This window comes from Lineus longissimus, chromosome 15, assembly GCF_910592395.1.
Source record: "Lineus longissimus chromosome 15, tnLinLong1.2, whole genome shotgun sequence".
NCBI classification, from domain to species: Eukaryota; Metazoa; Nemertea; class Pilidiophora; order Heteronemertea; family Lineidae; genus Lineus; species Lineus longissimus.
In genome coordinates this window covers 8,303,601-8,317,373 of record NC_088322.1, presented here as the reverse complement: position 1 = coordinate 8,317,373, position 13,773 = coordinate 8,303,601, and the positions used below count along the sequence as shown (strand labels likewise).

The window sequence follows — 13,773 nt, the reverse complement described above, 5'->3', positions numbered from 1 at the left end:
AATCTATGTTCTCTTTCTGGCTAAGGCTTGAATCCTTGTCTCTCAACACAGTGGATGGGGAAATTAGTTCGAAGTCTATTTTAACCAGTGCCTTACAAGTTAGTAAGGATCTAGACAACAAAGGAAAACAGTCTTGGTTTTCTTGTATAAAATTTATTTGTGGTTGTCTGAATCTGGATGCAAACAATGCTGAAAGTGTTTCAACCTCCAGTCTTGTTCATAAATTAGGTGAAGAATTTTACAGAAAGTGGAAGCTAGAAATTTGGGATGATTCTCGGAATCCAAATGCTAAAAACAAATTACGCACTTATAGGTCCTTCAAAACGCAACTCTGCTGTGAGAAATATCTGACTTCAATTTCAAGTTTTTCTTTAAGAAGATCCCTTTGTTGTTTCCGCATTAGCTGTCACGATCTAGCCATTGAAAGAGGTAGATACAAAAAACTTAAAGTTGAAGAGAGGGTGTGTTCTTGTGATGGGACTTCAATAGAAGACGAGGTTCACTTTCTAACTGCCTGCCCAAAATATGATGCTTCAAGGAACGATTTTTTCTCAGTTATCAATGAGAACAACATCAACTTTTCAGGTCTCTCACCAGGAAATAAGTTTATCTGGCTTCTTTCAAATGAGGACCCTGGAATTTGTCAGAAGCTATCATCATTTTTACAGAAATGCTTTTCTGATCGCATAAAATAAGGACCTCCTCTCTCCCACCTACTAGTATCTACTCCAGGTTTGACCCCGGTAGTAGACTTTATATTGTTACTTTTGTCATGTATCCTTTGTATGTCTTATGTACTTTCAATCAAAATCATTGTATTTCTATTGTACCATGTGTACCTTTGCCCTCCGGGCCTCTTGATTAATAAACTAATTTGAATTTGAATTTGAATATAAACAAGCATGGTTACATACATAATTAGCTGGCGGCGACATTCTCCGGCCCAAAAAAGATGGATTCTTAGAAAATCTAATTAGAAAGTTAAGCTGATAATAACGTAAGTCCGTTGCGTTGTGTTTAAATAAGTTGTGAAGAATCTGTTGCAATCAACTGAACCGGGTAGATCAAAGCTAAAGTTATACCAGTCAAATTATAAGACGTCTGAAGTGGGCATCGAAACAAAGTACAAATAAATCTTAATCCCAAGATTAGTAAATGGAACACACAGTCTGGTCTGGTGTAGCAATTATCAATTAAGCTGTTAATCAAAGACTTGGCTACCTTGGAGTGAAGTGAGGCAGAATAACTACAAATGAGACTGCATGGTCAAAATGTAGAGTACACAATAAACAGGAAGTATACTGGTAGACAGGATGGTTACAGTACCTAAGACAAATTTAAAGATTAAGATGCATGAATGAAGAACACATGTTATCCACAGTTATTCCAGATGGAAAGAAAACATTGGTTATCCAAAGTAGCCAGAATGAAGTAATCCGTAGGAACCTGGGTGGTTCAATTCTTAGCAAGAGGAAACACATGTATAAATCCACAAATATGATACCGTATTGGCAAGTATTGGCTAGAAACTATTACTACAAACTAGATCATAAATGCAGTGAGTTAGTCCGAAAGTAATTATAAGTGACTAAATTATAAACACACTGAAATATATTGCAATCTTCAAACTCAGTGATTGATGCTAATAAATCCAAGATTGCAAGTGTCCAGTAGCAGTAAATCTACTATGTGTCAAAAAATTATGCATTAAGCGCACCAGACCAGTCCTTTATACGTTGTCGGGCTTCCAGAGCCGCTTTACGTGTTGGTCTATCTTTGACAACAGTGTCAGTGTCTGGAGTGTTACTTATATCCTCATCAGTTTTAATCTCAGACTGATTGTCAACGTTTACCTCCAGTGGGTACAGTTTTGTAATGGGTCTGTTGGTTTTGCCAGTGCGCGTTCTAATCTCGGCGGAACGCACAAGTCCATCATTGCCCTTGTTTAGGCTTTCAACAATGGCAAGTTGCCACTTGGGGCGAGGAAGTTGATCATTGTTAACCATGACGATATCTCCAGTGCGAATTCGGTTTACTAGTGCGCCTTTCCCAGAGAGATTGTCTTTTTCGCGTAATACTGCAAGATACTCCTGGGACCAGCGTTTCCAAAAGCTACAGTGGATTTTTGCCAGTCGTTGTGAGCGTTTTTGCAAGGTGTCCTGATCAAAGCTAGGGTCCTGTAACTCATCTATATCCATGGTGTAGTACGGTAATACTGTAATGGGGCGTCCATTCAGTAAATGTGATGGCGTTAATGGCGGAAGATCATTAGAGTCAGATGAGACATAAGTCAATGGGCGATCATTAATCACCGCTTCAATTTCAGCTAGAACAGTTTGTAGCTCATCAGCAGAAACAAAGGCACGGCCTAGCACCTTCTTTAGTGTCATTTTGGTAACTCCAATGAGGCGCTCCCAAAAACCCCCAAACCATGGGGCGCGTTTAGGAATGAATTTCCACTCAACTCGATGGCCCGCTAAGTAGGCCTGAACTTGAGGCGCTTTCATGAGTTTATGTAATTAATCCGCAGCTGAAAGGTACGTGGAGCCATTGTCTGAGAGCATTTTGCTAGGGAGAGACCTCCGGGCAGCGAAACGTCGGAAACAACGTAGAAAAGTTTCTGTACTAAGGTCCAATACTAATTCAAGATGGACTGCTCTCGTAACGGCACATGTAAACAGGCATATGTACGACTTGTGTTCCTTGCCTGCTAGAGTTACGTAACATTCTCCAGTGAAATCGCAGCCGGTAACAGTGAAGCTGGGGGCTTCATGCAATCTCATGGCTTGAAGTGGTGCGGGGATTGGCTTCTTGTAGGGTTTCCCGTTAACCCTTTTGCACATGACACAAGTCCTCAGTAAAGATTTTGCGTATTGTCTCAACTGAGTAATCCAAAACCGATGGCGGAGTTGAGTCATGGTAGCTTGTTGTCCTGAGTGTTTCACCATTGAGTGAGCGTCCATCACTAGGAGTTCGGTGAAGCGTGTTTTCGGTGGAAGTCGGATTGGAAACTTGGACCTGTAATCCAAAGGTGCGTTATGAAGCCTTCCACCCACACGCAGTATTTCATCAGCGTCAATGAAAAGGCGAAGTTGGCGCGACAATTGCCCAAGCGATTTCTCCTTTTTCCTCAGGGCGATGATTTCGCTCTCGTACGTGAGACTCTGAATGTCCTTTATCCATGACAGTTCAGCTTTACTGATTTCCTGAGCGGTGAGAACTCCAGTAGTTCGCTTATTACGATCGGTGCGGATGTTGTGTGTAAAACGCAGGACAAATGCGGTAACACGCAGCATGGAGGTATCACCTCCATGCACGCAGTAATTTTCCAATTGATGAGTGTCTGTTTGGGTCGATAATCTCCGCTAATCCTAGGCGCGTGGCTTGGCCTAGAAGGCACGTGGCCTTGTTGTCAACTTTCTCACGTGGTTCCTCGGCTACAGTCAAGGTATGCAGGATTTTGCTATCGCATAGTTTTGGTATGGGCCAGTTGCCTGTAGTTAACCACATAGGTCCGTGCCACCAAATGTCACTGGAGGCAAGTTGTGCTGAAGTTATTCCGCGTGAAATCAAGTCGGCAGGGTTTTCATGCGTATTGCAGTAATTGAACTCGTTTATGATACTGAAACTCTTGATCTCGGTGACTCTGTTCTGAACGAAACAAGGAAGTCTCTTATCACTTGCTAACCAGTGCAAAACGATTTGGCTGTCTGACCAAAGTACGCATTTCTGAATTTGCATCGGACCTTTCAGGCTGTTGTAAGCAAAGTTAATCAGGCGCGTGCCAAGTAAGGCTCCCATCAGCTCGGCGCGTGGTATTGTCAGCAGTTGTTTGACAGGGGTCACCCGGGCCTTGGAGATGACGAGAGATACAGTGTTAGTGTGAATTTGGCGTAGGTAGACCACCCCACCATACGCTTTGGCGCTGGCATCACAGAACACGTGTAGCTCATATGATGCGTCACTTGGCATGGAGTTGAAATATGGTCTGATGACGCAAGTGTTCCTGACAATCGATAGCTCTTGGCGTAAAGCGATCCATTGTTCACGAAGATCAGCGGGCAATGGCTCGTCCCAATCTAGCTGATGTGACCACAGTTTCTGGAGAAACATTTTTGCAGTGATATGGGTGGGGGACACATAACCCAAGGGGTCATACAGGCTAGATGTTAGTTTAAGGCATTCGCGTTTGGTAATCAAGTCACCATGGTTTCCGGTCAAGTAACTAGTCTCTTTGTTTGGGTACGTGATTACGTCATCGTTGGTATCCCACTGTAAACCTAGCACGTTCACGCTAGAGTTAGTGTTCACGGTGTGATCATTCGCGGCCAAATCGCGCAGTCCCTGGCTATTGCTGCTCCATTCTCTGAGATGGAATCCACTAGATTTCATGAGTTTGTTGGCCTCGGTGTAGTAATCCATGGTGATTTTATCATCAGGGCATCCACTGATGAGGTTATCGACATAAATGTTCTTTGTTATATCGTTTGCGATCCGATGCGTTTATCTCAAGATGGTGTTTGATGGTTGCGTTCAGAATGAATGGGCTGCACGACGCTCCAAAGAGGACCACCTTGAATTGGTAAACGTTGAAACTGCTTTCTGGGTCATCAGGATCGGAGAGCCATAGAAATTTCGTGTACGGCCTGTCATCAGACTCAAGCCCCACGTTCAAAAAAGCCTTTTCGATATCAGCTGAAATCGCTATGTTATGCGCGCGGAATCTTAACATCATATATGGATGCCAGATCATTCAGAAGTGGTGGCCCAGTCTCTAAACAGTCATTTAAACTCGGGTTTGCGCCAGTTTTGCAGGAACAGTCATACACTATGCGGATGGGCGTTGTCACAGAATCCTTAGCAACCGGGTGATGCGGCAGATAGTGACCTGTTTTGACATTGTCATCGGGAACGAGTTCAACAAAGTCACGAAAGAGCTGATCCTTGATTATCCTATCATACGTTTCCCTAATTTCGGGTTTGAGTCTACGTACCATGTTCCGTGTCCTCGCGTTGCATACGGCGAAATTAGTCGGCAGGGGTGGATGATCCTCTCTCCACGGGAGCTTGGCAGTGTAATGATTGTCTCGCATGCTGAGATGAGTTTCCGTATACGAATCGAACGTCATTTCCTTCTCCTTAGGGTTGTCTGTAATCCCGATGTTTTCAAGATCCCAGAATTGTTCCAATTTGGAAGTTTCAAGCGCAACATGACCACACAACGTATTTGTATCCTTGACAGTTGTTCGATGATGGGTATGCCCACAGAGGAGGTATCCTAATCTCGAAGATATAGCGGTGGGGCCTTTGCCGCGAACTATACGATCTCCAACGATTGAATAGTAATAATCCGCGCCGACAAGAACTGATATCTCGAATGGATTGGCCGTATTGACAGGGTGTGCCAGTTGTAGTCCTCTGAGGTGTGGTAAATCCGCGATGCGTTCATCGATGTAATTCCTGAGAGGCGTCGTTATTTTCGGGACAACTAGAGCGCGTATATGGACTGTCGATCCACAGGTCGTATGTACTGCAACCGTAACGGCATTTAGGCGTTTCATTCCCGTTGAGTTTGCGCCTAACGTCGAAATGTTCACCATCTCCGTATCCAACAGTGTACAACCTGGGTCAAAACTTATACAAAATAGGCCAAAGTCAGCCTCGTTCTGGATTGTCCTAGTTTGTGTACTATCTAGTGCATTCCAGTTTCAATGCACTATGATCTCAGATAGTGCTTTGATAGCTGGGGTCATTATTTGAAATGACTCTGACACAGCCCAAATCTTTTTTTACCTCAATAAACATGCTTAATATTGTTAGATACATACCACACTACAATCCTAATGCAACATGTATTCCATTTAAGCACTTTTGAGAGCATAAAATGCATTTCATTGTGAGTACTGTCCAACACACACCCCACCCCCAACTTCTAATTGGGATAGAAAAAGTTTCTATGTCTAAAACAAGAGACCATTGATGGGAGACCTTTGATTGACATCTTGGCTGTGGAATTCAACCACTTTTCTCAATGAATATGCACACCCCTTGATGTATGAGGCTTATGAATGGCTGGAGTCCACCCAGCACAGCCCCCTCCCCCTCAACTAAACTGTCAATAACATTCTTGGTGGTCAACTTGTGTATGGTATCATGATACAGCCTGGTACAGGGACCTTTCTGCTTGATTAATTACACACATTTGGGTTAATTTGTTTATACACTTGTCTGCTATAATCTCTCAAACTCAGCAGGCTGCTTGTTTGCAAGGCGGCATATTCCTTTGATCTTGTAATAGGGATAGATTTTGTTTCTGATACTTCAAGTGCAGAAGGTCAATTCCATGGTGTTGACCATGTCTTACTGTAGTGAATGAGTACAATTTACACCCTTTCTGGTCATCAACGAAGTGGCTATCACATTTTTGATGTTGCTTGTCCAGCTCATTATCAGCCGCTCATTAGCATATTGACCACAGTAACCATGATGAAACACGTGGTGGTGAAGATCAAGTGCTTCCTGCCTTGTCAATTTTGTTACATCTTTCCTGGTTCCAGTTCTTCTGAACAGGTTAAACTTATTTTGTTGTTCCTTTGGTGGATTATATTCTTACTTCTTTTGGATTATCAATGTTTCACCTTTGTAGGCCTATATTCATTCAGTGACCCTTACTTTGACTTATATTTTTCGACCAAAAAAGGAATATGGAATGAAATAATTGTTTGGATATTTGGATATTCTTGATTCAATGGATTAGGGATGTTGAGAGGGTGATTTTATTTATTGTACTGCAATAGTGAATTCAATGCACATTTCAGATGGACAAACTCCACTTTCCATGCATGGCACTATTATTGTTTACATTCCTAATATAGGTAAACTAGGACATATTATGCATGAATCTATGTCAGTGGGCGGCCAAGTTTATGCTAACCAGGTATACTAAACCGAGGCTATAATCTGCCAGCAACTGGGTCACTTTGGATATCAGTTACACTTTGGCTACCCAGAGCACTCACTGCAAGGTTTCGTTGATTTGAAATCCTAGTTTCGTGGCGGCCTCTGCTGTGATGAAGCTTTTCTGCGAGCCATCATCGAAAAGAAGTGCGACACTGGTTTTGTGTTTACTTATGGTGGAAGAAATGTCTGCTACTGCAGTTTTCAGACGGCTGATATCTGTTTGATGTGATTAACTGCAGTGTCATCGGGCGGTAAGACACATACGGCGGCCCGGAGGGGACATCGAGAAAAAAATAATAAACTCGCACTGCGACTTTTTAAACACGCACTGCGACTTTTTAAACTCGCACTGCGACTTATTAAACTCGCACTGCGACTTTTAAAACACGCACTGCGACTTATTAAACTCGCAGTGCGACTTTTAAAACACGCACTGCGACTTTTTAAACTCGCACTGCGACTTTTCCAACTGGCACTGCGACTTTTTAAACTCGCACTGCACGTTTCAAAACTCACACTGCGACTTTTTCTAATCTAATCACAGCCGTGCTTACAACGATACCCGTGTTGTTGAACTCCAACAAGGCATACTAAACCACTTCCTTCGCCTCGGCTTGGAAGCTATAGGAAGCTATGCACTACACTGCGACGTAGCCTATTCGCATCTATAGGGCCTCCTTTTCACATTTTATCCCATGGATGACGTCACACAGTTATATTTCCATCTCGGCTGGAATTATGCTGAAATTCAAGGCCTACTTTGGTATCGATATAACACCAGGATAAGTCTCCGCCACCTAAAACGGATACTCAAAAAGTTGGACCTTGGCAGGCGGAAAGGGTATTCTGATATATTGGAAGTTGCTGAATACGTAGAAGCACAGATCCGGGGCTCTGGTAGACAGCATGGGTACCGATGGATGCATCTGAAGAGCATACAAAACGTACTTCGCACCAATAGAGAAACTGTTCGGTTGTTATTGCTATTGCTGGACCCTATGGGAGTCGCTTCGAGAAGATGTGGTAAACTCGTTCGAAGAAGTTACTTCAGCAAGGGTCCAAACTATATATGGCATTTAGACTCGTACGATAAACTGAAACCCTACGGGTTCTGTATAAATGGGTGTGTGGATGGTTTTTCCAGAAATATTATGTGGTTAAACGTTTATACTACTAACAATGACCCGAGAGTTATAGCTGGATACTATTGACAAGGTAGGGGGATGCCCTTGCCGTATTCGTTCAGATCTAGGCACGGAAAACGGACACGTCGAGGCAATGCAGACATTCCTTCAACCAAACGACAACGAACTTCCCTTTGTGACTGGGACCAGCAAGCTAAACCACCGGATCGAATCATGGTGGGGTGTACTACGCAAAGAATGTGGTCAATTCTGGATGGATATCTTCCAACAGTTGTCATCTGACGGCTTATACGACGGAGACTTCATTAAAAAAAATATTCTCCAGTTCTGCTTTATGGATGTTATCCAGGTGAGTGCAGCGTTTTTAAGCGACAAGCGTAAAATAGAAACGATCCTATACTGCGGGGACCAAAGTTATATCAGGGAATGGGTGGTTCTTAACACGATTATCTAATGCTCTTGGAGAAGTCAAGTCATGTTTAGTACTCATCAGCTACCTTAACTGCAAATTTAGTATAGGCAGTGGTACATTGGCATTGTTGTAATACTTCAATCTGCTTCAATCTTTTCTAGACGGAGCTTGATGAAGTGGTAGATGTGTGGAACAACCACCTTATTCGACCAAGTCGGAACGCACACGTGCCGTCTGGACGTCCTCTTGTTATGTACAGTGTCCCAGAGATGTATAACGTGGATGTTTACTTGCAGGAAGTCGGCCAAAATGAGTTAAACGTGTGCATTCCTGATTGCATCTTTAAGGACCACAATGCGCCTTGCGATAGTGACATCTCTGAAATATGTAGCATTTTGATGGAGGAGAACAACCTTAATATGGACGATATCGACGCATACGAGAGATTAAATCTGTACACATGTTTGCGACGGCTTCTTCGAAATGAATTGCGAATTTAGGGAAGTAGGACCGACACCATTATGTGTTCACAATGCGAACACCATTTTTCCCTTTATTGGACAATGTAATTTGAAAACTGTAACTGCAACTCGAAATCGGCGGCAATTTTCGTCCCTAGTTCGATGAGGAAATCAGTAATGAATAGGGAAGTTTAATAAGTGTATAGTTACAATGTATACAATACATGTATTCGAATAAGTTCTGCTCAAATATGTTAGACTAAAGGACTCGACACCAATGTTTACACAATACATATTGTATTAAAGAAATTGAGAATTACTCCAGTAATTAATTTACTCTATATTTCCTATATACCATGTATACAGGCGCAGGGAAAATATGGACTGAATCAATCCTGTCCTTGTACATGTTCTATTGGTTTCAATTTTCAAGAACACAAACACGGCCATATTTGCTGAATTACAGCCACAAACAAATGGTGAATGTTGGCATGGGATAGCCCGTCGGATGTCGCCAGGAGATGACATTGGCAAATGAAAAGGGCTATATACCCGTTATCCTTTATTGTTGCCGAGGCGTCCTCTTCTGAGAATACCACAACGGCTACAATAGGAGTACAATGCTTTGAACTGTTTCCCCGACAGCCGACGGTTTATCCCGTGCACACAAAATATCATCAACGCTTTACGGCCAACAACTTTTGACCCTGTTTACATCTTGGGTACACTCTAGTAAGTTAACGTATATTCTAAAAAAATCACTTAACGGCCATCAACTCTGCGACCATATAGTTCCTGGATTACAATCTCTGATTAAGTATAAAAAACGATTAACGGCCACCAACTCTGCGACCATATAGTTCCTGGATTACAATCTCTGATTAAGTATAAAAAACGTTTAACGACCACCAACTTTGCGACCATCTGGTTCTGGATTATAGTAAAATATCAAAAAAACGCCGAAAGGCCACCAACATACTTTGCGACTCTATAGTTTGTTGGACTTCAAGACCACATTGAATTAGACAATGTCCATAACCCAAATCCCACTTTTAAATATGTTGGTAAAATCAGACCTGAAGTCTGGGAAGCTGTCGTAGTCTGTCAGAACACAGCCGCAGGTGTGGGCAACTGGGCAACGCGTATACCCCCCATTGCCGCTGATATCGACAATTACAGCGTCTGTAATTAGAAGGTCACATCCTGTGCAGAATCTGAGAAAATTCCCCATGTCCTGTGGGGATAACTCCCGAATGAACCGTTTGAGATGATTCCCAACAGCCGCTTGTGCAGGATTCATGTTTTCAGGCAGTTTGATTGTCGCGAGAATGGCCTTTGGCGTAGGCACCAGTTTCTTACAGATTTCCTTGTAGTTGATGTTACATATAAATGCCAGAACGGGCTTCCAGCATTCAATGATGAAGCTGGGCTGCTGTACAAGCTCCTTCAATGCTATTTCTCTTACGATTCGTTCAATGCTGGCGGCACATGGCATTCGGCGACACTCGTGTGCATCGAGTATGTCTATCAACTCCTCCTGGTCCACTGAATCAAAATTATCTAGCGCTTTGCGAAGTGTTTCACTCTCGCTGTCACCCACAAAATTCAGAAATACAGACACTACATCTGTTTCACTCTCGTTCCCGGATAGCGCAGCCTCCATGAATGTGGGAGCAATCGATGTTGGGAAGTAGCTGGCACTTCTATACCCCTTTACGGGGATTCTCGCTACTGCTCTCCATTCGTCCTCTTGGAAGTCATGCCTCAGAAAAGGCACTTTATACTTGGTTCCCAGCGTGTACTTGTCATAGAATTCCTTCCAGAACTCCGTTAAGGTGTCTCTTAGGACACCGACACCAACTGCAGACTCTTCTTCCCCATTCAGAAGAATTCTTTTGCATGTAATATCCTGCTCCATGATGCTACCATCTTTAAAGATGGTAATAAAGTCCGTCAAAACCAAGCTCTGGTGCACTTTGATTGTTGTCAGGCCATTAGAAGAGATCATCTTGCCTGAATTATGAACTCTTACAACTCAAGCGCAGCAACACATGTCGTTGTAAACACGGCTGTGATTGGATAAAAAAAGTCGCAGTGCGAGTTTTCAAAGTCGCAGTGCGTGTTTGAAAAGTCGCAGTGCGAGTTTGAAAAGTCGCAGTGCGTGTTTGAAAAATCGCAGTACGAGTTTAAAAAGTAGCATTGCGAGTTTAAAAAGTCGCAGTGCGTGTTTAAAAAGTCGCAGTGCGAGTTTATTTTTTTTTTCTCGATGTCCCCTCCGGGCCGCCGTAGACACATGATAGTCCTTTGGTGTCTGAATTGTTAGCAGCTGGTAGGTTTGGACCATCGGGTTTCTCTTTGCAAAGAGTAGAATGATGCTTTTGGCTACAGTGTTTGCATTTGTACTTGGATGTACAGTTACGGACTTGATGCGGTCCAAGACAGTTCCAGCACAACTGGTCTCTTTTTACGATATCTGCTCTTTTGTCAATGTTAGTAACAACCACACAATCCAGAGATCTGTGTGATTGTTTGCAGAACACACATTTGGATTCTCGGGCACCTCGTCCGGCATATCCAGTGGCCTGAGGTTTAGGCCTACGCTGTTTGAACTGTGAATTTGAATCACGCGTGAAAAACGATGCTGTAGCCATGCTTTCATTGAGTGTGTGCATCGTATCATTGGTCTCGGCAACGTCCATCGCCTCGATCTCCTTTGCCAGTGCCTCACGTAGTGACCTTAGAGTAAAGTCAGCTGTCTCGTTACTCCGGGTGAGCTGCTTCCTAGTATTGGGCGGGATTTTATCTAATAGCATTGGCACTATAAATAAGTCCCCATAAGAGTCTTCCGTTTTGTTGAGGGATTGCAGTCCTCTGACATAAGTTTCAATCTTGTCGACGAATGTTCTTAGTCCACGAATATCCTCCGACGGTCTGGGCAGCTCCCAGAAGGCGCGCATAAGGGCACTGATCACCTTATGTTTTTCCCCGTAACGTTTCCTCAGCAACTCCATGGCATGGGCGTAGTTAGCATCTGTTGAACTCAGTCCGGCAATGATGTCGGCGGCTTCTCCAGACAGTTGGGCTCGGAGGTATTGCAATTTCTGGACGTTGTCAAGGTTTGTATTGTTGTGGATCGCGGCGGCGAAGACATCGTTGAAGGTTTGCCACTGTAAGATGTCTCCCGAAAATGTTGGTAATGTCAGCTTTGGTAGCTGTACATTCTTCGTTCTTGGTGCGAACGTTGGCGCTGTTGGACTAGGTGGGACCGGTGGCTGAGGTTCAGGTGCGGGCTTTAGTGTCAGATGATCCGACAGTCGTTGTTCAATCAGTTTGAACGTTTCAGCCTTTCCCTCAAGTTCTGAGTTATAGTCATCGTACTCGACGATCACATCGGCGACGTGGTCGTCCTCGGTTTGTAGCAGGAGTTCTGCATCCAACTTCTTGATCGTTTTCCTTTTGGTTTCTAGGATTTGGAGTTTGGCGTGTAACTCGTCGAGGTCTTCTGGTGTGATCATAGCTCGATCCATTGCTTTTAGGGTGACCAAAATCTTATCAATTGCGGTGATAGTTTTGGTGGCTTGGCCCCTGTGGGCAGCTCGTGAGGCCTTTATCCGGTCGGCCATCGTGAATGTAATGTATCCTGGTCACGGCACCAACAATGTAGTGGGTTACATTGAGGTAACAGGTTCGTGAGAAACAACTCTTAAACAACTTGGTTAATCTAAGACTAAATTGAATCTGCTTTATTATCCACAAACATATCATATATGGGTTACAAATATGTACAGGATGAATGCAATTACTCTGATTGGTTCAGAGAAAGGGATTAAAATCAGGAATGGTAATTAAGTCGTCTCATTGACTGCAAGAGGGAGGAGCTTAGCGGCAAGCTGCAAGTGGTATAAACAAGCATGGTTACATACATAATTAGCTGGCGGCGACAGGGTGCAGCGCCCTGCTTCAAATGGAAATAAATTGGCTAATTAAGAAAAAAGCGGGGCAACAGAAGGAAATTTTAAAAAAGCCAGGGTACCGTGACAAGTTTTTTTCTATATGCCGGGGGGAAATGAAACTCAAGTTTTGCTATAAATGAAATTCAAACCTGACAAGTGTTTTCTCTATAACATTTGTGTCAGTGTCTTTGCACTGGTTGGTGGGTGGTGTAAAGTTTTTTTCCCCACATTGGGTGGATAAGTTCGTTGGCAGGCTGCTATCAAATATATTAAATTAGCGTGGCCTAAACCTGATATAATAGAGAAAGATTCATTTCTTTTTCACATAGGCAAAAACCGCCTGGTACCATGGGTACTCGCAATCCTCTGCGTCATAAAAATCCTGTTCTTGAACATCAACAAAGTTATTTTTCCTCAGGGCGTCAATATAGCGTGTTTGATCTGGGTCTCCATATTTCAGCGCTCCTTTTCCCGCTATCATTTTTACCTTATCAGGCACCAAGGCTGTAACCATGACGCCGTCTTTTCTCATCACCCTGTATATCTCCTTGGCTGCTTTATCCATATCTGGCCAGAAATAGTAAGAATTTGTATGGAATACTCTGTCAAATGTGTTGTCTTCATAAGGCATGCATGCCACGTCCCCAATGCAAATGTTGACCTTTTTGTCCTTGATTTCCTTTTGGAAACGTCTCGTCGTTCTTCTGACCATTTCGTCTGAGATGTCCAGGCCATGAACAGAACCGTCTCCTTCTGTCAAAACAAGACATAAAGTACTTGTAATATACCGATCCACTCGGCCTAGTGGTTAAGGCATCCGCCTCGTAAACAGAAGGTCAGAG

General features: G+C 43.3%; 1 protein-coding gene across 4 annotated transcripts in view; it reads right to left on the bottom strand.

The window, feature by feature from the left end:
• LOC135499318 (uncharacterized methyltransferase YdaC-like) overlaps positions 1 to 13,773 on the bottom strand; it is a 29,322-nt gene that overhangs the window by 14,219 nt on the left and 1,330 nt on the right. For 3 of the 4 annotated variants that reach the window (XR_010449290.1, XR_010449291.1, XM_064790051.1), the window contains exon 3: positions 13,419 to 13,684. Coding sequence is in view for 2 of the 4 variants with exons in the window: in XM_064790051.1 (XP_064646121.1) it covers positions 13,419 to 13,684 (266 nt within the window). In the remaining 2 variants the exon portion in view is untranslated. Of the gene's footprint in view, positions 1 to 12,700; positions 13,685 to 13,773 lie in introns of those variants that run through there. The other variant, XM_064790050.1, reaches the window with a different exon arrangement.